The 23,077-nt window shown below is 43.2% G+C and overlaps 1 protein-coding gene across 1 annotated transcript in view; it reads right to left on the bottom strand.

The window, feature by feature from the left end:
• Positions 1 to 1,725: 1,725 nt before the first annotated feature.
• Positions 1,726 to 23,077, bottom strand: part of LOC126481051 (uncharacterized) — a 32,337-nt gene continuing 10,985 nt past the window's right edge. Inside the window, exons 3-4 of the mRNA XM_050104531.1 lie at positions 7,955 to 8,588; positions 1,726 to 1,853 (exon numbers count right to left, since the gene is read on the bottom strand). Of these exons, the coding sequence (XP_049960488.1) occupies positions 7,958 to 8,588 (631 nt within the window). The 3' untranslated portion in view covers positions 1,726 to 1,853; positions 7,955 to 7,957. The remainder of the gene's footprint in view (positions 1,854 to 7,954; positions 8,589 to 23,077) is intronic.

The raw sequence follows: 23,077 nt of genomic DNA, 5'->3' as shown, positions 1-23,077 counted from the left end.
GTCAGCCAACGCATTTTGATTTAAAACAGCAAATTCTAAGAAGCGTGGATTCCTCTTGCTGCAAAAATCTGTTTCAGTATGGTCTTACAAATAGCACGTACAACTACTCGTCAACCTTAATCTTCTAGTTCTCCTGCAACTCTTCTTTATTCTGTAAAATTTTCGTCTTTCTAGAGTGCGTACATTTTTGAGTTTGATTCCTTTCAAATCAGATGTTTTAGCGTGGACGGAAGATTGTCTATCTGCTGTCTGTATTTAACTCTTATAGTTTCCAGCGAATGAATAGCGGTTTGTATCAGTTTGGGCCTTGACTAACCATTGTACATTGATTTATTGGGTCCTTTATCTTAAAGATTTTGTGTGTGAATCGAAGGAGTCCATTTGTGCTACACTGTATGTGGGCAAAATTTCGGATGCCTTTTCTGTTCCGTTCTTTTACGAAATTCAACTCAGCTTTTGCTTAACCATGCTTTGTACCTCGGGCTCGAATATTTTCCACATCTGCCGTTCTATTACGATGGCACTGACATTGATTATTATTGATGGTATCTGTACTGCACAGAGTGCGTCTGGTAGAACAGCTGTCTGGTAGCGGTGAAGTTTGGCTTTGGTGTAAAGGAATTTACTGTTGTAGATATTCCAGGTTAATCATTGAGTCCACTAAGTAACTGTCTGCTCAACTTCTGTCTGTCTGTCTTTCTCTCTCTCTTTCTCTCTCTCTCTCTCTCTCTCTCTCTCTCTGATATTCACAGTAATTTCACCTCAATAATTTAAGTGTTTAGCCAATGCGATATCGCCCCATCTCGCCACGAGGCATCCTAGATCTTTCTGCTGAGAGTTCATGTAAGTTCGTTTCTCCTGAGAGATTTGGTGGCACGTCTCGATAGCGATTTCATGACTCTTGTCTATGGCATGTCTGGAAAGCTCATCAACAAAACAATAGCATTTGATATTAATTAGTTCACTTTTTTCATATATTGTTCCAGGTGTTTTTTTCTGCCACGTTCCGTGATCATGTCCAGCACCATATTGAAATTTAGTGCAGATAGTTCATCACACTGACTTACGTTCTCTATACTTCGAAAGATTCGGAGATACTGCACATTAACATTACTTTAAAATGTTATATTTTAATAAAATCTGTTGGAATAAACATGTTGTTGTGTTATACTCACCACTTTGATGTAGTTACTACGGTGTAGTAGGCTAAAGATGATAGTTCGGTCATTCGAAATATAAGCTTTTTCCAAATCTACAAAAGAGACCGCCATGCGAATCGACTGACTGTGCTGTATACAACAGTGTACTGAGATTCTAGATTCGTTCTGCCGACTGGTTCTGACCTACCTTCCGCTCTGTCTGTTGTTCTGTTCTGGAAAGCGGAGCACACGAGAACACGTTGTGATTTAAAATGCCTCCAAAACTGTTTGGGTATAACCTGTAATTTTGTACGTGAACTTATGTTCCGTCTAAATAACTAATTATGTTACTTGGTTTCGCAGTGAATGTTTTAAGACTAGAGAGAATAGCAAAGATAAAACTGTACTTCCACATGAACTTGAATTAGCCTGAACCCGATTTCGCAAGATAAACTTCAGATTGTGTAGCCGTAAGTAAACACAAACATGGTACATGTCAGGTGTGAATTTGGCGTCCTGTACAACTTCACATTTTAGGGCCGGAGTTAGGTTCATTTGTGCGTGTAACAGAATGTCAATTATTTTTGTACAAAATAACATAAATATTTATTATGCAGAAAAATAAGTAGTAAAAAAAATAAATATTGTTCATATACACCATGGTGCTGCCAATCGGATCGCCTTTCTTCTGCTGACTTGCATAGCGGCATCAACCTGTAACAAAAGTATTCATTCACGTAACGAAATAGATTTTACATTAAATGCTGTGTGATGCACAGTGCCCTGCGATGCCTCAATGATATACTAATACCTGCTGTTGTCTGTCGTTAGTTCTGCTGACGAAAGTTCTGTTCGGTTCACTGATCTAAGTTGGAAAGTGCTATTTCTAAAATAGTGTGTAAATTGTAGAAAATTTTAGCAATTGATTGCGCACCAGGTCAAGCCAGTCATTTCAGGTCTTTTCCTTCTGTTCGCTTCTGAAGATATACTGGAACAATTAGAAACATGTAGCATTCTTTTCGCATTTATTACGTACCGGAAAACCATGTAAGGTAAATTCAGAAATTGGCGACAGTCGTCATATACCATTGATTGAGATTTTTACGGAATCTTTGTAACATAACCGAAAGATACATAAATTTCTGTATTCTGTAAAACCTATGCACCATAAGGTCGTATCGTAACTCTTGATAACACTCTGATAAATAAGACAAAGCCTCGAATAGCTTTTAGTCAGTATTGTCTGAAGGAGAATTAAATCAGTTTTCCTGAACGTGTGACTGGATTTAGGTTGACAATAACAGTAAAGATCTATAAGTCGCAATTGGTATAGCAATCTGATACACCATTTTAAAAACAATAAAAAAGGAGAATGGTTCCTTCTCTTAAGACTGCAACCATTTTTGCTGGGGCTAAGTACAATAGATCTGACGAGGACGACGATGAAAATGTTTAAGATTGGTCTTTGCATGTCGTGATCTGAGAAGGGAGATGATAATTACAGAAAAGCAATGGAGGTCGCATAAGTCGAACAACACACAAATTATTGACAAAGGGAGATCGCTCTTGTTATTCGTTACAGGTTAAAATAGATCAGGTACTTAATTTTTTTATTTTATACTCTTAGGAAGCTGCATTTTGAGGTACCGCAATGGGCCTTATTGTGAGTTACTTTACCTTTGGCGCGTCTAGCATTGCCCAGCCTCGGTACGATAGGCGTCTACTGTACGACTTCTTTCCATACTACAAAACGTAGATGTATAATTAAAGAAAAGAGCTTTTTGATGCAATAGCTATTCTTTAGTGCCAAATTTAAATAAATTTCCCAGTTTTAGTCTCTTTAGTACAGCGAAAAAGTGCCTCCATGTGCTACAGCATCTTACGTACAAATTACTTGTCTAGAGACAATACGAGCACATATTTTGTGCAAAAGATCCTTCACAGTTTCCAAGTATTTATAGGAAGAACACAAAACCCTGAAGAAACTGCAGTGGGGCTATTTATTTACAAGTGGGTTCTACTGTACTATTGTCGTCTGCTTGAGGCAATCTATTCATTATGGCTTACTATAGAGAGCCGTCACGATCATATACCATGAAACGATGTTGCCTAGCAACGAGTGCTATTGAGCTGTGCTAGAGTATGCGGCATGCCCCACTAACTCAATATGAAAGTGCTGCATACAATGTCTCAATGTGTGTTTCTCACTTAGTGTCTTTAAATCTAATGAGCCACAAAACTGTTAGCAACTGTGATTCAAGTGCTTTGTTGGAGAGAGCAATGTTTTTCTTTGTGTTGTATGTAAAGCCCGACGTCATTGTCTGCCTTCTGTCAACTTAAGGCACACAAGTTCGATGCTTCCACCTCCTGGCCCGTTGGAGAAGACACACGCGGTATGCTGCATCTGAGCTGACCTCTGCCTGAACATGCTGTAGTCTGAAGGTTCGGGCAACTGGCACTCGAACAGCAGCTGTCCGTAAATCGGCGGTAGTTCTCTACTTCGTTCACTGCACTGTGACTGGAGCACTGTAGAAAATTTAATCCGTCGAGAAAAATTTTGATACAAAACGCTTTCAACTTTCGTGTCTATCACACTAGAGTCACTTGTGTGTGTCTCTGTGGATTGTTGTTGCAATAGTGACCTTAGTTGTCTTTGTATTTCCCCAGCTTCATTTAATCCTTCAGTGTCTTACTGTGCTGTTTTCGGCATTATAATGGTTGTAGTTCATCTGTCAGAGTGTAAAAAGGAAAGTATGTTAAGTTCTAACTGATTTCGTGGGGATTAGGAACACAAGTTATTATAACGTATTATGTATGTCATTGCTTACTGCCAGTGGGTTTAAGCAGTGTTTCTATATACAGGGTGAATCTCCTAAGACTTGCACCGCAGATATTACGGAAATGGCAAGTGCTATTGATGTGTGGTTTTCACAGAGTGGGTTGGTAGTCAGGGGCTCGCATTGTTAGCCGATCAATATATTGTAATAATACGTATAAAGTGTATTTTTGTGCAGACATGCACTCCTGAAACCGAACAATGCCTGCTGGCATTAAAAAACTGAATGTAAGCTGTATTAGAACGTCAGTGATGTCTGTTTCAGGATTCTCGTGCGAGTCGTTTCGAGATATCGTAGTCTGAGAAGTTCCCACACCGACGCTTGCACAATACCTTTGCTAGCACACACTAAAGAACAGCACAAATTCATCCACTAGCTATGTGAATTCTGACCAGTAACGAGGTAGTTAAGCATCACAAGTTGCGTTCAAAATTACCACCGGCAACTCCAGTACGCGCTTTCACTCTGGTGGAACAACGGGTTACATGTGCTAGCATTTCAGTGGAGATATCCGAGTAGGCTTAATAATATGTCGCTGAATATATCATCGGGTGTAGTTCGTTGGTCTTTGTAGACGGCGTCATTCAGCTTTCTCCTGCTGAAAAAATTCTACAGGCGTCAAATACCGGGAGTGGGCCAGCCAAGGTACAGGTCTACGTGAAGACACGCTGTAGTACTTCCTACACCGTGGGCTGGGCAGTCATCATGTTGCAACCATAGATTCCCTTCGTCTGTAGTGTAACGTCTTCTAGCTTCCACGGAAAACTGCCTTTTAGAAGGCTGCTATTGCGATACTTGGGCTAGTTCAGTGGGCCGTCTACGGAAAACGAACCTATGAGCAGATGGTTCACTATTCCATACCACACCTTTACATTCCCTGGACTCTGACACTCCATCTGACGAAGCCAACGGGGATTGTCAACAAACCAATAGTGCATGTTCCAGAGGATTACCTTGCCATGACTGATGAATGGGGTTTCATCACTAAGCAAGATACGTGATACAACAGTAATATCCTGCCTTAGTGCCCACGTAGAGGACTTGCCACTGTTCTCATAATCATTTCCATGCAACTCTCGATGGAGAGAAATGTGATAGGAATGGAACCTATGTCGATGAAGAATGCATAGGGAACTTGCCTGAATCTGCGCTGGAGCTAACGTGTGGATCAACTGTAACAGCAGCAAGAACATTAATTTCCTCTCTTCTTTCGTCACTTGTTTCCTTCTGTTAAACTGTCTAAGTGTTACACTACCACTTTCACGTAATTGGATGAGGAGGTTGATAAATAACTGCCAAGGTGGTTGACGAGTATTGGGATATCTTGCCGCATACACCGTATCAGGAATAACTTCATTCTTTCTATACTCTCCATACACTATGACCATATCGGCTTTTTCTGCATTGGTAAATCCCACCATCCACTCACGACCTGCTGCTTGAACTGTCACGCACTAGCTGACTAGCAAGTCAAGCAAGTCACAATATACTCACAGAATACACACACACTCTGTAAGCGCACATAACATCGTACCTAGCAACTACGCAGGTTGAATGGCACGAACGAGCGCCGGTGTGGAATCTTCGCACAATACGGTATCTCGTAAACGACTCGCACTAGAATTCTGCAACAAAAACCACTGGCATTCTTGTTTACTACACTTTTAGTTTGTTGACGTTAATAGGGATTGTTACATTTAAAAAGTTTACTTTTGCACAAAATTCACTAAGTATTATTACAGTCTGTCTGTTGAGTAATGGCACGATCCGCGGACTGTCAATCCATTCTGTGAAAACCGCACATCAACAGCACATCATTTCAATAATATATGTGGTGCATGTGCTAGGTGTTTAGCCCTGTATACACCCATATACATGTAAGCATGTGTTTTTGATGTCAGCATTAATTATAGCCAGTGATTCTAATTCTCATGTACAGGAAGATTATAATGAAAGTTCTAGTTTCAGAAAGCTGTTAAAAAGTGGACCGCTGGTCAGAATGACGTCAAATTTGAATGAAATATTATCGAATAAGGGAGAAACGTTACGGAAACAAAAACAGCAAAAAAGTTGCAAAATAGAATATGGTTGAGACGCGGGATACACGGCTATTCCTCAGTTTATGCCTTAAATGCTCGGCATAACTGCCACAATACAGGACCGCACGCTGCTGGTTAAGCTCTCTGCAGAAGAGCTATGTTGGCTCTATAGCCGTCCACAGTTACGGAAGTGTTGCCGCTACAGGACTTTGTGCAGTAACTGTCCTCTCTGTTATGTCCCATAAATGTTCGGTGGCTTTCATGTCGAGCCCTCTGAGTGGCTAAATCATTCCCTCGACCTGTCAAGAATATTATTCAAACCAGTCGCGAACAATTATTGCCCGCTGACAAGCCGCATTATCACCCATAAAAATTCCATCACTGTTAGGTAGAAAATTGTCTCCAAGTAGCAGAGCATAACTGATGATCGATTCAGTGCGGCCAAAGGGCCCAGTCTATTCCAGGTAAACACAGCCCACACAACTTCAGAGCCACCACAAGCTTGAACAGTGCCTTGTTACAAATTTGGGCCCATGGCTTCGTGGGGTTTACGCCACACTCGAATTCTACCATCAACTCTTACCAAATGATATCGGGACTCAACTCACCAGGCCACGATTTTTCGGTCGTCTAGGGTACAACCAATATGGTCACATGCTCAGGAGAGCCACTGCAGGCAATGTCGTACTGTTAGCAAAGGCATTCGCGTCAGTCATTTGCTGCCATAGGTCGTTAACGACAAGTGTCGTTGCACTGTCTTAACGGGGTCGTTGTGGTACGTGGCACATAGATTTCTGTGGTTATTTCATGCAGTGTTGCTTGACTGTTACTCTGACAATTCTACGCAAACGCCACTGAAGTCGGTTGTTAAGTGAAGGCCGTCGATCAGTGTGTTGTGCGTAGTGTGAGATAATGCCTGAAATTTGGTATTCTCGGCACACTCCCGACACTGTGAATATCGGAATATTGAATTCAAAAATGGTTCAAATGGCTCTGAGCACTATGGGACTTAACTTCTGAGGTCATCAGTCCACTAGAACGTAGAACTACTTAAACCTACCTAACCTAAGGACATCAAACACATCCATGCCCGAGGCAGGATTCGGACCTGTGACCGCAGCGGTCGTGCGATTCCAGACTGTAGTGCCTAGAACCGCTCGGCCACCCCGGCAGGCGGAATATTGAATTCCCCAACGATCTTCGAAATGGAATGTCCCAAACGTCTAGCTCTAACGACCATTCCGCGGTCAAAGTCAGTCAATTCCTGTCCTGCGACCATAATCACGTCGGAACCCTGTTCACATGAAATCATACGAGCACAAATGACAGCTCCGCCAAAGCACTGCCCTTTTATGACTTATATACGCGATACTATCGCCATCTGTGTATGTGCATATCGCTAGCGTCTAGCTCTAACGACCATTCCGCGGTCAAAGTCTGTCAATTCCTGTCCTGCGACCATAATCACATCGGAACCCTGTTCACATAAAATCATACGAGCACAAATGACAGCTCCACCAAAGCACTGCCCTTTTATGACTTATGTACGCGATACTATCGCCATCTGTGTATGTGCATATCGCTTTAATCATACCTGGTGTTGAAACATTAATGACCAGCGGTTTAGGTATTTGGGGAAACCCTATCCGTAAATAACTGCGAGTTGAAGTCTATTCCTGCACCTAAGACGGCATGATCGAATGGATGCTGGAGAGCCGGCCGGTGTGGCCGAACGATTCTAGGCGCTTCAGTCTGGAACCGTGCGACCGCTACGGTCCCAGGTTCGAATCCTGTCACGGGTATGGATGTGTGTCATGTCCTTAGGTTAGTTAGGTTTAAGTAGTTGTAAGTTTTAGGGGACTGATGACCTCAGATGTTAAGTCCCATAGTGCTCAGAGGCATTTGAACCATTTTTGAGTGCTGGAGATGCGAAACCTACCTTTTAACCATAGAACGGCCCGGGCAATGGGCGACCATAAGCGGGCCGTTGGCCGTAGACACCTCGCCCGTAGCCGTAGGCTGGGCGCCAGCGCCCGTAGGCAGGGGACTGGCGGCCCCCGGAGGCGGCGGAGGCGGCGGCTGCAGAAGCCGAGGAGCCCCAGGGTCCGGATGAAGCGGAAGCGGCGGCCGCCGCGGCGGACGAGGACGCGCCGCGTCGGCCCAGCCGAGACACCTGGCGGCGGTGCCTGGAATGAGTGACCGGCGAGTCCTTCTTGTCCTGCGCGTCATCTTCTGCCGATACGGGCTCGTCCGCCTGCTGGTCGCCGACCTCACCTCCTGGGTGCTGCATAACCAGCTGGGCCGCTTCCCCGAGATGCGGCGGCAGAGATGTCGTATATGTGGACGCAGAAGCATCGCTTTCAGGGATGGCTGTTTCTTCCCTGATGGGGTTGTGAGGCGACGGATGTTCTTGAGGCTGTTCCTGGACATGACTACACGCCACTCCAACTGGAACGCTCACAGCTGCATTCCCTGGACGGGCTTCCCACCTGCATCTGTAGCCCGTTCTGAGATCGATAGGAGCTCTCTGAGTCGGAATTTCTCTTCTTTTGACGGCCGGTTTCCAGTTTGCCCTGCCAAAGTAAACATCAGTTATTTCGATGGATAAGGAATCGTGAAATAATCGTCATGTGCATCAGTCATGAACAATAACATGAATGAACTAAGAACAACACATTAACACGAATGCATTAGGCGTAAGTTCGTAACGTTTTTGCATTTTTCGTGTTGGTATTCCGGTTGGTATTGGTTTATTTACCAGTTTCCTTTTAAATCTGTAGTTCACTGTTGCCATTTGAGTTTACGGACTGGCATTTTGTCATTTGCAATAATGAGCGTAACTGTGGACTCTAGAACATTGATTGTCAAATGGAGAAATCGGAACATTTCCGCCATATCCTTCTGTTTGAGTTCAAAAGAGGGGTGACAGCAGCGAAGACAGCCAGAAACATTTTCACCGTGATAATGCCACTCGACAGAGCACGGCAAGAATTTTTTTTTTTTTTTTCGTTTCGATGACGTTCGTTTGAAATCAGGAAGACCTTCGAGGATTGAAGAAGATCGTTTAAACGCAGGAATCCACGATGGGCCATGTCGGTGTACTCGATAACTGGCAAGAGTGATCAACTGTGACCACCACCATCGTGCGACATTTGCATGGATTGTGCAAGGTTAAAAAATCGGGTATATGGGTACTATATACCAAAATCCTAAAAATCAGCGTCTGGCCTTGCTACTTGTCATGAATTGGTTCGTGAACAACACTGACTATTCCTAGCCTGCTACACCAACCGTGTAGTATGTGCCGACGTTATGGACATGAGGCACATCAGTGCTGAGAGTGCCGATGAGCTGTGATCCATCGTAACGGTATATCAGTCTCTTGTACTTACGCCCAAGATTTTATAGAATGTGTCCCTCCCTAATTAATGCGTAATGTACTTTAGGTGTAAATGTTGCTAAGCAGATATTGCATAAACGTCAAAAATCAATCATGACGCAAAAAGCAGTTGAACCTTTTTTGAGGTAGTCAGCAGGTCGTGATCTTGTGTTTATCGTTCCTTACTCTCGGTTACGGGTTCGATTCTCGTCCGAGACAGGGATTTTCCGCTTGGGACTGGACGTAAGTATCGTCGACGTGCATGTCGCCGAAGTTGCGTCAAATAAAATTTGCTCCAGACAGTCGAACTCTCCAGCAACGAACTCCTAGCCAAAAAAAGCTATACGCACGTCTTTCAGTTTGGCTAAACAGATGGTCGAACTCTCGGAGCCGGCCGGAGTGGCCGAGCGGTTCTAGGTGCTACAGTCTGGAACCGCGTGACCGCTATGGTCGCAGGTTCGAATCCTGCCTCCGTCATGGATGTGTGTGATGTCCTTAGGTTAGTTAGGTTTAAGTAGTTCTAAGTTGTAGGGGACTGATGACCTCAGAAGTTAAGTCCCCTAGTGCTAAGAGCCATTTTTTTAACTCTCGGAGAGGAATGCCATGCTACAAAGGCAAGGGGAGATTTCATCAGCTGATAATGTGCATAGGTAGGGTGAACTAGCTACGATAGTAGAGGCAAATGCTTCGTTAATGTACCTGTTCCTCCTGTGGACTCTATTGAAGCTAGTATAGTGGTATCTTTTTTCTTATAAAGAGATTGAGGATGTGTCAGCATTTATTGACAGTCTAGAAGCTACTGCTAGTCTGGATCGTTGGTTGAACGAAGTAAGATTGACACAACCAAGTTAGATTGTGGGTGAAACGTCATGAATATTGTGCGGTTGAACAAGGTGCTCACATTTCAGTAACTCAAGAAAGGACTCTATCAGCGCTACTGCATGCAGATTAGTGTCAGATTCTTCAGGCAATAACTCAATGGCCTGTCTCAGAAACGAAAGGAGTCGGTCGAAACATTATTAGATAGAATTAGGAAAATTAATATGAAAATGTATGAGTTAACGCAGAATGAGGAGTCTCATAAAATTATTCAGCACTAGGTAAAGCACGTGTCCGGGAAGGTATGAATGGAGAACCTAAAGGATCTGGCTGTTATTAGTGCGGTTGCTACGCAACTGGAAGAAGCGGACATGATGACTCGGTTGCCGGATAAACAGAGCATCTTTTCTGAGCATCAAAGTGCTATAGGTATGAATATGCGTGCCACATTTGGAAACAATATAGTCCACCACAATGCTGTGGGTGTGGGGCAGTAGGACGTCGGGTGAAGGTTAGGAAGCACTGGGCGACGTCGGAGTAAGGATCCGTTAAAAACCAACGGAAATTCATCTGCCAGACGGCGTTACCAGTAAGGCATAATGCTTCTAAGGAGTATGCAGAGGTGAAGTGTTTCTTGGTGGGCATGGTGAAGGGAATGGGACATACGTTTTTAGTGGACGTACGGACTCAAATGTCGGCATTCATTCCGTACGTCTTGGAGACGAAAAAACAAATTACGTGGAGTATACGACCATGATGTGGTATCTTTGGAATCAATATTGCTCATTTTCTGTATTGGAGCAAAGAATTTTCGGGAATATATGGAAGTATCTCCCCACGTAACTGAGCGCTACTGCGCAGTGCTAGGGCTGGATTTTCTGAAGAAGCATCATACAATACTCAGTCTTTCGCAGTACACCACCAAACTCATTGCGGGAGTGTTCCACCTGGGTACGACTGTCACAAATGACACTTTGTCGCAAGGCCCGTCGATCATGAAGGTGGAACTGAACAAACTGCGTACACCTACATAAAACTCAATTTGCATGATAAAGAATTCATGTAACGCTTTCGAGTGAGTACATCATAAGTATTACTCATCAAATACACCTCAGAATGACAAGTTCAAAACACGTGCATTCCAAACTACATATTATGAAAAGCACAAGTTGTTACGTGCTCGCTCTACAAAAGGAAAATTGTTCTGCTGCTCATGTTTGCTCTTAACCACAAGAAAACCTGTGTCATACGCTGAGGCTTTCGAAGATCTCAAGAAAATGTCTAGAGGTTTAGCAGGGCATTCTGCTTTGAAAGACAATCTAAGCAACTTAATTTCATTTCTAGAACTAATCAAAGAAGCGTTTGGTATTTCAGAGCTCCTACGGTTTCAAAAACAGCCTCCTAGACTTCAACTTTATTTTTTTTCTCTGTGTTTTTAAAAACACATTTCAACATTCGCGAGGAAAAAAACTGATGCACAGTTTTTCAACTGAACTGTCTCTGCATGCGTAACTTGCACGAGAAGCATAAGAAATTGAGATAAACTGATCGAATTTTTAAATTCTACGAAACAAACGACCTATTCCCAACCTGAATCTTCCATGAATAGAGCTAAAAGGATGAATATATTGGCAATCCACTGATGTCAAAATACAAATGGGTGTACCTCAAGGTAGGGGATAATTCTGTACCACAAATGGAAAGAAGATTTTTCACATTATGACAAACAGCCCTTTTCAAAATTTGTCGGTACTACTCAGTTCGCTAGTAACACTCAGCATTTGTCCGTACACGGTGTGGATTCAGTATTACAAACAAATGATTCGTCCTTCAGTCGCCCGCAGCTGCGTGTAGAGCTGGAGACTGCATTGCCTTCCCAGCACAAAGAAAAGTTTCACTCTGTAAGTCTGGAGAAGCAATCAAAATAAATCTTTCAAACAATTTCGTTTAATTGCCACCGTTTCTGCAACAAGTGCTTTTGTATAAAGAAGTTTTTCTTGTCTGAAACATGTAAAAATTTATTTCAGAAACCGTATAGCCCAGGATCGCTTATCAGCTCTTGGTTGTATTCAATAGAAAAACGAGCACTGCGAATACTTCAAAGCCGAGACATATTGTAAGAAGATGTCATCGAAAGATGTGGGAAGAAGAAGAACAGTCGAGTTAACTTGTTTTACAAGTAACAACGCTCACACACACAGCCTACCAGTTTGTTTGTATATAAAAGTGAGTATCAGTATCATTATTATTAGTAATAGTACTCGCAGTGGTAGTAGTAGTAGTAGTAGTACTAGTCGTAGTCTTAGTAGTCGTCGACTTAATAGTACTAGTAGTAGTAGTAGTAGTAGTTGTTGTTGTTGTTGTTGTTGATGATGATGATGATGATGATGATGATGACGACGATGATGATGATGATGTGGTGGTGGTCGTCGTCGTCATCGTCATTATTTTTGAACGTTGGGTACGCATGCATTACAATGGAAGGAATGGGGATTTTCCAATATGTTTCCTGGCCTTCCCAGAGTTTAGGCCCATGATCCGCCACTGAAACTGCAAGAGACAGCGGAAGCGGGTGACTTCGGGCTGATCAGTTGAAGAGGCATCAAGGGCTACCTTATGATATGGAAAGTACTGCCAGAATATGCCGAGCAGTCATCACATTGCCCACCACAACAGAGGGAGAAGGGCATAACAGCATTGACCCAGCAGAAAGGCAGAGTGACTCTGGCGTTGGCGTCTGATTGCTTCACCTTGAAGCTGTGATTACGTTACGGCTTATTTGATTGATACTGATACTTCAGCAAAACAAAGACTGACCAAGCCTACATAAACATTCCTGTTTGATAGTAGTATTGCCGTCTGCCAGCCACCAACTCCTCGTAGCTATAACTATGTAATGGCTTACGTGATAGAAACTGTGGTTTTCGCAAACCAAGGAGTGGCCTAGCCCGTACAAACACTGATCATTTCCAGTAGTATTGTAGTCTGTAAGGCACCAACTCCGAGTGGGGACCTGAGATGGTCTATTTTCTACGTAGGTCAACTGGTCTCCACCTCTGGATTCTGCTGAAGCTATTTGGGGCGCTGCTGCTCGCGCTGAAACCAAAGCTGTGGACTTGGTTCTCTCCAACCGAAGGGCCACCTGGTGGCCTGCAGTTGGAACCTAGGGCAATGCAGCCGTTCAGCAAATCCTTCCTGAATGCTCCTTCCCATGTGAGTGGATGCTGCTGCTGCTGTTGCTGCTGCTCTGATCCGTCTCATCCACGATGGGTCCACGACGTGATTATGTGTGTCTCAGCACGCCCCCTCCAATGTAGCTGGGAAGCCTCTAGTCAGCATTGTGTGCTGCTGTGGTCATGAACCTTGCTGAGTCGCTGCCATCACCACTCCACCATCCACACGACGCTACAACGCTGCATACCGCAGGGCCGCTCCTCCGAGTTATCACCTTTATTGTGTAGTTGAACAAGAAATGAATGTTTTAACAGTGATGTTTTCATGACGATATCTGTCGGATCAGCAGGCATAACCGCTCAAGTGTACCACGCCATGGTAGAGGTAGCTGTCCTGTCTCTATAGCACCAAAAACCAAAAAAGAACATATATATATATATATATATATATATATATATATATATATATATATAAGGGTTCAGGTTCCTCGCTTTCTTCTCTTCTGACATTATAAGGTGTTTCCTCGACCTTGTGCATTCAGAGCTCATTCGACGTGAATAAGATGTTGATCTGACACTGCTTACAATTTTAAATCAAATTTGTAGAAGAGTTATGTCGGATACGAAGTACAAGCTTCTTCGAGGTTTCAGCGAGTAATGTCGTCAGAGTGTTCATGTTGTTGTTGTTGTGGTCTTCAGTCCTGAGACTGGTTTGATGCAGCTCTCCATGCTACTCTATCCTGTGTAAGCTTCTTCATCTCCCAGTACCTACTGCAATCTACATCCTTCTGAATCTGCTTAGTGTACTCATCTCTTGGTCTCCCTCTACGATTTTTACCCTCCACGCTGCCCTCCAATACTAAATTGGTGATCCCTTGATGCCTCGGAACATGTCCTACCAACCGATCCCGTCTTTTGGTCAAGTTGTGCCACAAACTTCTCTTCTCCCCCATCCTATTCAATACTTCCTCATTAGTTATGTGATCTACCCATCTAATCTTCAGAATTCTTCTGTAGCACCACATTTCGAATGCTTCTATTCTCTTCTTGTCCAAACTATTTATCGTCCATGTTTCACTTCCATACATGGCTACACTCCATACAAATGCTTTCAGAAATGACTTCCTGACACTTAAATCTATACTCGATGTTAACAAATTTTTCTTCTTCAGAAAAGCTTTCCTTGCCATTGCCAGTCTACATTTTATATCCTCTCTACTTCGACCATCATCAGTTATTTTGCTCCCCAAATAGCAAAACTCCTTTACTACTTTAAGTGTCTCATTTCCTAATCTAATTCCCTCAGCATCACCTGACTTAATTCGACTACATTCCATTATCCTCGTTTTGCTTTTTTTGATGTTCATCTTATATCCTCCTTTCAAAACACTGTCCATTCCGTTCAACTGCTCTTCCAAGTCCTTTGCTGTCTCTGACAGTATTACAATGTCATCAGCGAACCTCAAAGTTTTTATTTCTTCTCCATGGATTTTAATACCTACTCCGAATTTTTCTTTTGTTTCCTTTACTGCTTGCTCAATATACAGATTGAACAACATCGGGGAGCGGCTACAACCCTGTCTTACTCCCTTCCCAACCACTGCATCCCTTTCACACCCCTCGACTCTTATAACTGCCATCTGGTTTCTGTACAAATTGTAAATAGCCTTTCGCTCCCTGTATTTTACCCCTGCCACCTTCAGAATTTGAAAGAGAGTATTCCAGTCAACATTGTCAAAAGCTTTCTCTAAGTCTACAAATGCTAGAAACGTAGGTTTGCCTGTCCTTAATCTTTCTTCTAAGATAAGCCGTAAGGTCAGTATTGCCTCACGTGTTCCAATGTTTCTACGGAATCCAAACTGATCTTCCCCGAGGTTGGCTTCTACTAGTTTTTCCATTCGTCTGTAAAGAATTCGTGTTAGTATTTTGCAGCTGTGACTTATTAAACTGATAGTTCGGTAATTTTCACATCTGTCAACACCTGCTTTCTTTGGGATTGGAATTATTATATTCTTCTTGAAGTCTGAGGGTATTTCGCCTGTCTCATGCATCTTGCTCACCAGATGGTAGAGTTTTGTCAGGACTGGCTCTCCCAAGGCCGTCAGTAGTTCCAATGGAATGTTGTCTACTCCGGGGGCCTTGTTTCGACTCAGGTCTTTCAGTGCTCTGTCAAACTCTTCACGCAGTATCGTATCTCCCATTTCATCTTCATCTACATCCTCTTCCATTTCCATAACATTGTCCTCAAGCACATCGCCCTTGTATAGACCCTCTATATACTCCTTCCACCTTTCTGCTTTCCCTTCTTTGCTTAGAACTGGGTTTCCATCTGAGCTCTTGATATTCATATAAGTCGTTCTCTTATCTCCAAAGGTCTCTTTAATTTTCCTGTAGGCAGTATCTATCTTACCCCTAGTGAGATAAGCCTCTACATCCTTACATTTGTCCTCTAGCCATCCCTGCTTAGCCATTTTGCACTTCCTGTCGATCTCATTTTTGAGACGTTTGCATTCCTTTTTGCCCGCTTCATTTACTGCATTTTTATATTTTCTCCTTTCATCAATTAAATTCAATATTTCTTCTGTTACCCAAGGATTTCTACTAACCCTCGACCTTTTTACCTACTTGATCCTCTGCTGCCCTCACTACTTCATCCCTCAAAGCTACCCATTCTTCTTCTACTGTATTTCTTTCCCCCATTCCTGTCAATTGCTCCCTTATGCTCTCCCTGAAACTCTGTACAACCTCTGGTTCTTTCAGTTTTTCCAGGTCCCATCTCCTTAAATTCCCACCTTTTTGCAGTTTCTTCAGTTTTAATCTACAGGTCATAACCAATAGATTGTGGTCCGAGTCCACATCTGCCCCTGGAAATGTCTTACAATTTAAAACCTGGTTCCTAAATCTCTGTCTTACCATTATATAATCTATCTGATACCTTTTAGTATCTCCAGCGTTCTTCCATGTATACAAACTTCTTTCATGATTCTTAAACCAAGTGTTAGCTATGATTATGTTGTGCTCTGTGCAAAATTCTACCAGGCGGCTTCCTCTTTCATTTCTTAGCCCCAATCCATATTCACCGACTATGTTTCCTTCTCTCCCTTTTCCTACACTCGAATTCCAGTCACCCATGACTATTAAATTTTCGTCTCCCTTCACTATCTGAATAATTTCTTTTATTTCATCATACATTTCTTCAATTTCTTCGTCATCTGCAGAGCTAGTTGGCATATAAACTTGTACTACTGTAGTAGGTGTGGGCTTCGTATCTATCTTGGCCACAATAATGCGTTCACTGTGCTGTTTGTAGTAGCTTACCCGCATTCCTATTTTCCTATTCATTATTAAACCTACTCCTGCATTACCCCTCTTTGATTTTGTGTTTATAACCCTGTAGTCACCTGACCAGAAGTCTTGTTCCTCCTGCCACCGAACTTCACTAATTCCCACTATATCTAACTTCAACCTATCCATTTCCCTTTTTAAATTTTCTAACCTACCTGCCCGATTAAGGGATCTGACATTCCACGCTCCGATCCGTAGAACGCCAGTTTTCTTTCTCCCGCTAACGACATCCTCTTGAGTAGTCCCCGCCCGGAGATCCGAATGGGGGACTATTTTACCTCCGGAATATTTTACCCAAGAGGACGCCATCATCATTTAACCATACAGTAAAGCTGCATGCCCTCGGGAAAAATTACGGCTGTAGTTTCCCCTTGCTTTCAGCCGTTCGCAGTACCAGAACAGCAAGGCCGTTTTGGTTATTGTTACAAGGCCAGATCAGTCAATCATCCAGGCTGTTGCCCTTGCAACTGCTGAAAAGGCTGCTGCCCCTCTTCAGGAACCACACGTTTGTCTGGCCTCTCAACAGATACCCCTCCGTTGTGGTTGCACCTACGGTACGGCTATCTGTATCGCTGAGGCACGCAAGCCTCCCCACCAACGGCAAGGTCCACGGTTCATGGGGAGGCAGAGTGTTCATAGAAGTGTAGAATCACATGGCATTTATACAGAATACTTAGTATGCCTGGAATATTGTCCGATTGGAATTTCTCTGATGGTTTCTTCTGTTTGATAGGTATCGAGGTTATCCATGTCTCAAAAGATGCTTCAATAAGTGTAATACGTACTTTCACAGCCCAGCAATACAGTTTCAGATCCTCCAACAACCCGGAAATAGAATCCAGCAACCTGAAATTCCTTATAAGATGCAGTAAGGCGAGATAAAGGGTAAAGGAGACGAAACAGCAAAGTTGTCAGAGCAATAGCTGGTATGCAAAAGGAGTGTTCAAAGCAGATTGAGTTAGTTTCGAACTACTTCAATACTAAAGACTAAACGTCTGAACTACTGAAAACAATATCAAATACAGATAAAATTTATGCGTAACTCAACCCGACCGCTACTACTGAACTTCGTTAGACAAAACCAGCTGTTACTGAGGAATGATGTCATTCAAAACCATACCCCGCTAAATTTCTAACACTCGCAAGGAGACCAGAGTCTCACGTTGGCAAATAGAGACGACATACTTTGCACGTTAAACCATCAATAGTTGTCCCAGACACTCTCTCTCCTAAACGACAAATGCAGGACACGTGGTTCTCCCGTCGAAACTGGATCGCTCCTGGTTGCAAACACCTCACTTAAAGAAGACTATTTCAACAGACACAGTCAGTTACTCAACATACTACACGAGTATATTGCAAAGACTTAACGGATTTGGATTGTAATGCCATATCAGAAGTAGGTGTTAATTTACTATTTTAGATATACACTGAAGCACCAAAGAAACTGGTATAGGCATGCGTATTCAAATACAGAGATACGTAAAGAGGCAGAATACGGCGCTGTGGTCGGCAGCACCTGTATGAGACAACAATAGTCTGACGCAGTCGTTAGAGCGGTTACTACCGCTACAACGGCAAGTTATCAAGTTGCATGTGAGTTTGAACGTGGACCGAGCGAGGTGGCGCAGTGGTAAGACACTGGACTCGCATTCGGGAGGACGACGGTTCAATCCCGCGTCCGGCCATCCTGATTTAGGTTTTCCGTGATTTCCCTAAATCACTCCAGGCAAATGCCGGGATGGTTCCTCTGAAAGGGCACGGCCGACTTCCTTCCCCATCCTTCCCTAATCCGATGAGACCGATGACTACGCTGTCTGGTCTCCTTCCCCAAAACCAACCAACCAGTTTGAACGTGGTGTTATAGTCGGTATACGAGCAATGGGACACAGCACCTCTGAGGTAGCGATGAATCGGGGACTTTCCTGTACGACCATTTCACGAGTGTACAGTGAATATCAGGAATCCAAGAAAAACATGAAATGTCTGACATCGCTGCGGCCGAAAAAAGATCCTGCAAGAACAGGACCAACGACGACCGAAGAAAATCGTTCAGAGTGACAGAAGAGCAACCTTTCCACAAATTGCTACAGATTTCAGTGCTGGGCAATCAACAAGTGTCAGCGTGGGCGAAACATTCAACAAAACATCGTCTATATGGGCTTTACAAGCCGAAGGCTCAGTCGTGTACCCTTGATGACTGCATGACACAAAGATTTACACCTCGCCTGGGCCCGTCAACACCGACATTAGGATGTTGATGACTGGAAACGTGTTGCCTAGTCGGACGAGTTTCGTTTCAAATTGTATCGAGCGTACGAACGTGTGAGAGTATGGAGCAAAACTCATGAATCCATGGAGCAGGCATGTTAGCAAAAGACTATTCAAGCTGGTAGAGGCTCTGTAATGGTGTGAGGCGGGTGCAGTTTGAGTGATATGGAACCCCTGATACGTCTCGATACTACTCTGACAGGTGACACGCACATAAACATCCTGTCTGATCATATGAATCCATTCATGTCGATTGTGCACTCCCATGGACTTGGGCAATTCCAGCAGGACAATGAGATACCCCACATGTCCAGAACTGGAGCTCCAGGAGCACTCTTCTGACTTTAAACACTTCCGCTAGCCACCAAACTCCCCAGACATGAACGTTATTGAGTATATCTGGGATGCCTTGCAACGTGCTGTTGAAAAAACATCTCCACCCCCATCGCACTCTTGCGGATTTATGGGCAGCCCTGCAGGATTCACGGTGTAAGGTCCCTCCAACACTACTTCAGACATCATTCGAGTCCATGCTCCTACGTGTTGTGGCGCTTCTGCGTGCTCGCAGGGACCCTATAACTTATTAGGCAGGTGTTTTCTTCGGCTCTTCATTGTATTCTAGATAGAACTTAAACACCATACTACAAATAGAATCACCTATCGTTCAAAATACTTATGTCTCCTTATATGCTGTTCGTATAGTTCTAACAGACAAGTGGAACACAATACGTCCTTATTATTGTAAAAAAGAAAATTACAGGAAAACTGCTTTTGTAATTGATATATCAGTTGAGAATGATTGATATGGCGTGTAAATTGCATAAAAAATAAAGGACTACAAAACAATTAGCATTTTAATAAGAGGTTCCCTTTTGTGGAAGACACCGGATGTTGAAATCCTGGGAAGGACACCTTAGTACTCGAAGATACTGGATAGAGGAACACAGTGGTCGGAAATCACCGATAGTATATGTGCTTAGATCCCTGCCCAGTTGTGTTTCATTAAAAGATACCACTCTTTTATTCGAGCTGCAATCCCACAAACGACGATTTTATAGAAGAACAATTAGCTCTGCCGATATGAATACAGAGAAAGCAATGATTTTTAGATGCTACGACATTGGTACGCTAGCTGATACTGAATATCTAAACAAGTAAAATAATAAACGGAAGTGTTAAAAACCTATTGGAATTTGTTAAACTCTGCCGAATTATTTTCGAATATGACATAGCATGTTTACAGATCTTACAGTAATTACGTGATAAATGTGGATTTAGGAAGCTTGTGTAGGTAAAGCATTGCTCTTTATAAATTGTAGTACGTTCCGTCAGCTATTAAAGAAAGAACTGAAATAGCAATTAAAAGTTAGGACAAAAACTTTGTCAACTAGAGAAATATGCAATTACGAGAATCTGTAACCAACATTTCTTGGAAGCGAAACCTGGCAGAATATGACGTGTCATTTCATAGAATTCTAATGATCTGACAATTAATTAAATGATGTAATGTTAAACACCAAAGCTAAGCAGGGGCGGTTGTATAACTAAAAATTCAATGTCGCTCACTATGTAACTCGCTGAAAAATTACAGTTTACAGGCCATTAGGATTGCAGCTTACTCAATAAATAACGTAGAAGGGTATCATAATAGAATGCTTTGCTAGAGCGCTCGAACGTTGGAAATATTTTGTCGATATCGCACAGCACAAATGCGGCGGAAACATTATCCCCCATGGCTACGGTCATCCGTTCCAGTAACGTTATACTTTATATTTTTACGACCTTTCAAGGTCCAGTGATTAAAAACGACGGAATTGTAAAATGTATTTATATTCTGTGTTCACTGGTGTTTGACTCCATAAATGGACACATAAAACTCAACTGTTATTGACAGCAATTTTCAAATACAATGTCAGATCTTTCTGCAAGTAAATAATGCTGGTCAAATCAGATCTGCGTTCTGCATCCTTCGTTCCAAAACTGTGTAACGTAGACAGTGTAGTTAAATAAACACAATTATCGAAACATTGTAAACATGTGGACGAAGTTGAAGAGTAAGAGAGGAATCATCGTTATCTATTCGTACAAACAGAACTCGTTACGGAACCAGTGATTCATTCAAGGGGTGTATGTTTATCCTGATATTGCTCGCTGATCTTAGGCGCTACTTTTGTGATGCCTCCCTCTGCTGCTGCGTGAAGTGAAGTGGCAACCATTGTCGCCCTGTTGCTGTCCGGTGCCCCTGTCACACTGTTCTTGTGGATACGTGTCTTGCTATAACCAAAACCGTTTCCTGATTCAACGTAACTGACGTGGCTACGCTATCGTACACAGCAGCCGATAGAGCAGTATGTCCCCTCGGGCGCTAGTTGTGTGGGGCCGTTGAGATCCCACATGTCGTTAAGTATGGTTCTTTAAAACCCGTCGATTACATTTTCTCATAAAGTCTTCGGATCGCGATCAACGTGAGGAACAATATCACGCCGGCCGAGGTGGCCGAGCGGTTCTAGGCGCTACAGTCTGGAACTGCGCGACCGCTACGGCCGCAGGTTCGAATCCTGCCTCGGGCATGGATGTGTGTGATGTCCTTAGGTTAGTTAGGTTTAAGTAGTTCTAAGTTCTAGGCGACTGATGACCTCAGAAGTTAAGTCGCATAGTGCTCAGAGCCATTTGAACCATTTGCACCATCTAAAGTTGACAGTATCGATATACAGAGATTTGGCGAACTGGCAGGGGTTGTGCAATGCTCAGGTGACATCAGTCGCCACTTGAGGCGTGAAGAGGAGAGCGACTCGGGAGGTGACACAGTTGTAAGGTTTTCGTGAATGACGCGTAACAGTAGCGGCCGCTTGGAGAGTCAAGTTGAGAGGAGGCCCACGTGTGTACAGTGCCTAACATAAACTAACGCGGACTACAGAGTGCGAGGGAAAAGTGGGGAGGGATGACACCACTCATATGGAAAAGTTATCTACAGCCGGCCCCGCCAACTGGACATTTTCCATCATTGGCACGAGAGTGAACTGAAAAAATCGTTCTCAGTGACTTGCCCGCACATAGCACATTTTTGGGCTAACAATTGGAGATCAACAATATCTAAGTCACCACTGTCCGTAAAACTTAATCCAACCAAGCACGTAACAGGAAGCTCTGCGTCAGCTCCCACCTAGCGTTCATCGAGTAGAATGCTGACATAAACGAGGAAAGCACGTACCATACCTAAAAAGCTTACCCGTCCTATTTTCTACCAGAAATGTTATTTAATTTGATACACTTTCATGGTTTTCTTGTATGTGTGCCAAACTGCAGCCCTAAGAATATATATATATATGATGTTCAGAAAGTGAGTGTATTGTGACCACAACAGTCTGCGATTTTTGTTTCTGAGGGTTGGTAACACTGAGTGGCAGAGGGAGTGGCGGGGGGACCCTGACCAGAGCTAGCATCGCAGGAACACGGTGGTACGAGTGTGCAGTTGCGTGGAAGATGCTAAGAAATCCCGCCAAGTGAGAGCCACTTGCTGAGATCCGGTTCCTCCTCGCGGAAGGAATAAAACCTATAGAAATTTTTTCGCGAATCAGAAAGATTTACGCCTTAGGTGTTATGAATAAAACTAATGTGTCTGAGTAGTGCAGGAAGTTTAGTGAAGGCAGAACAAACGATCATGACGAGTAGAAGAGCATAAGGCCTTCCATTTTGACTGTTGATGCAAAAAATTGAGGAAAGTGATCCTGAAGACCGCCGATTGGAAGTGGATCAACCTCCTTTTGTATGTTCACGATACTACAAAACTCTCTTATGGCAGACACTCACAAAAACACTGGGTTAACAGAAACTGTGCGTAGGATTGATCCGAAAACAGCTGACAGAGCAGCACAAGAAAAGTCGGGTCAACAGCACCCGCGAGTTTATTGGGCGAATCGAATTGAAAGGTAAAGATTTTCTAGGCTCTTTTGTGACTTGAGATGAAACGTGGCGGCTCGTTACACGCCTGAGATGAAAAGACAGTAGTCACAAGGCGTCACACCGATTTCCATATCTACAAAAACAATTGAAAAAAATTTCGGGCAAAAAATTA

This window comes from Schistocerca serialis, chromosome 5 (genome assembly GCF_023864345.2).
Source record: "Schistocerca serialis cubense isolate TAMUIC-IGC-003099 chromosome 5, iqSchSeri2.2, whole genome shotgun sequence".
NCBI classification, from domain to species: Eukaryota; Metazoa; Arthropoda; class Insecta; order Orthoptera; family Acrididae; genus Schistocerca; species Schistocerca serialis.
The sequence above is the reverse complement of the archived record's forward strand: the minus strand, read 5'-3'. Positions and strand labels throughout refer to the sequence as shown.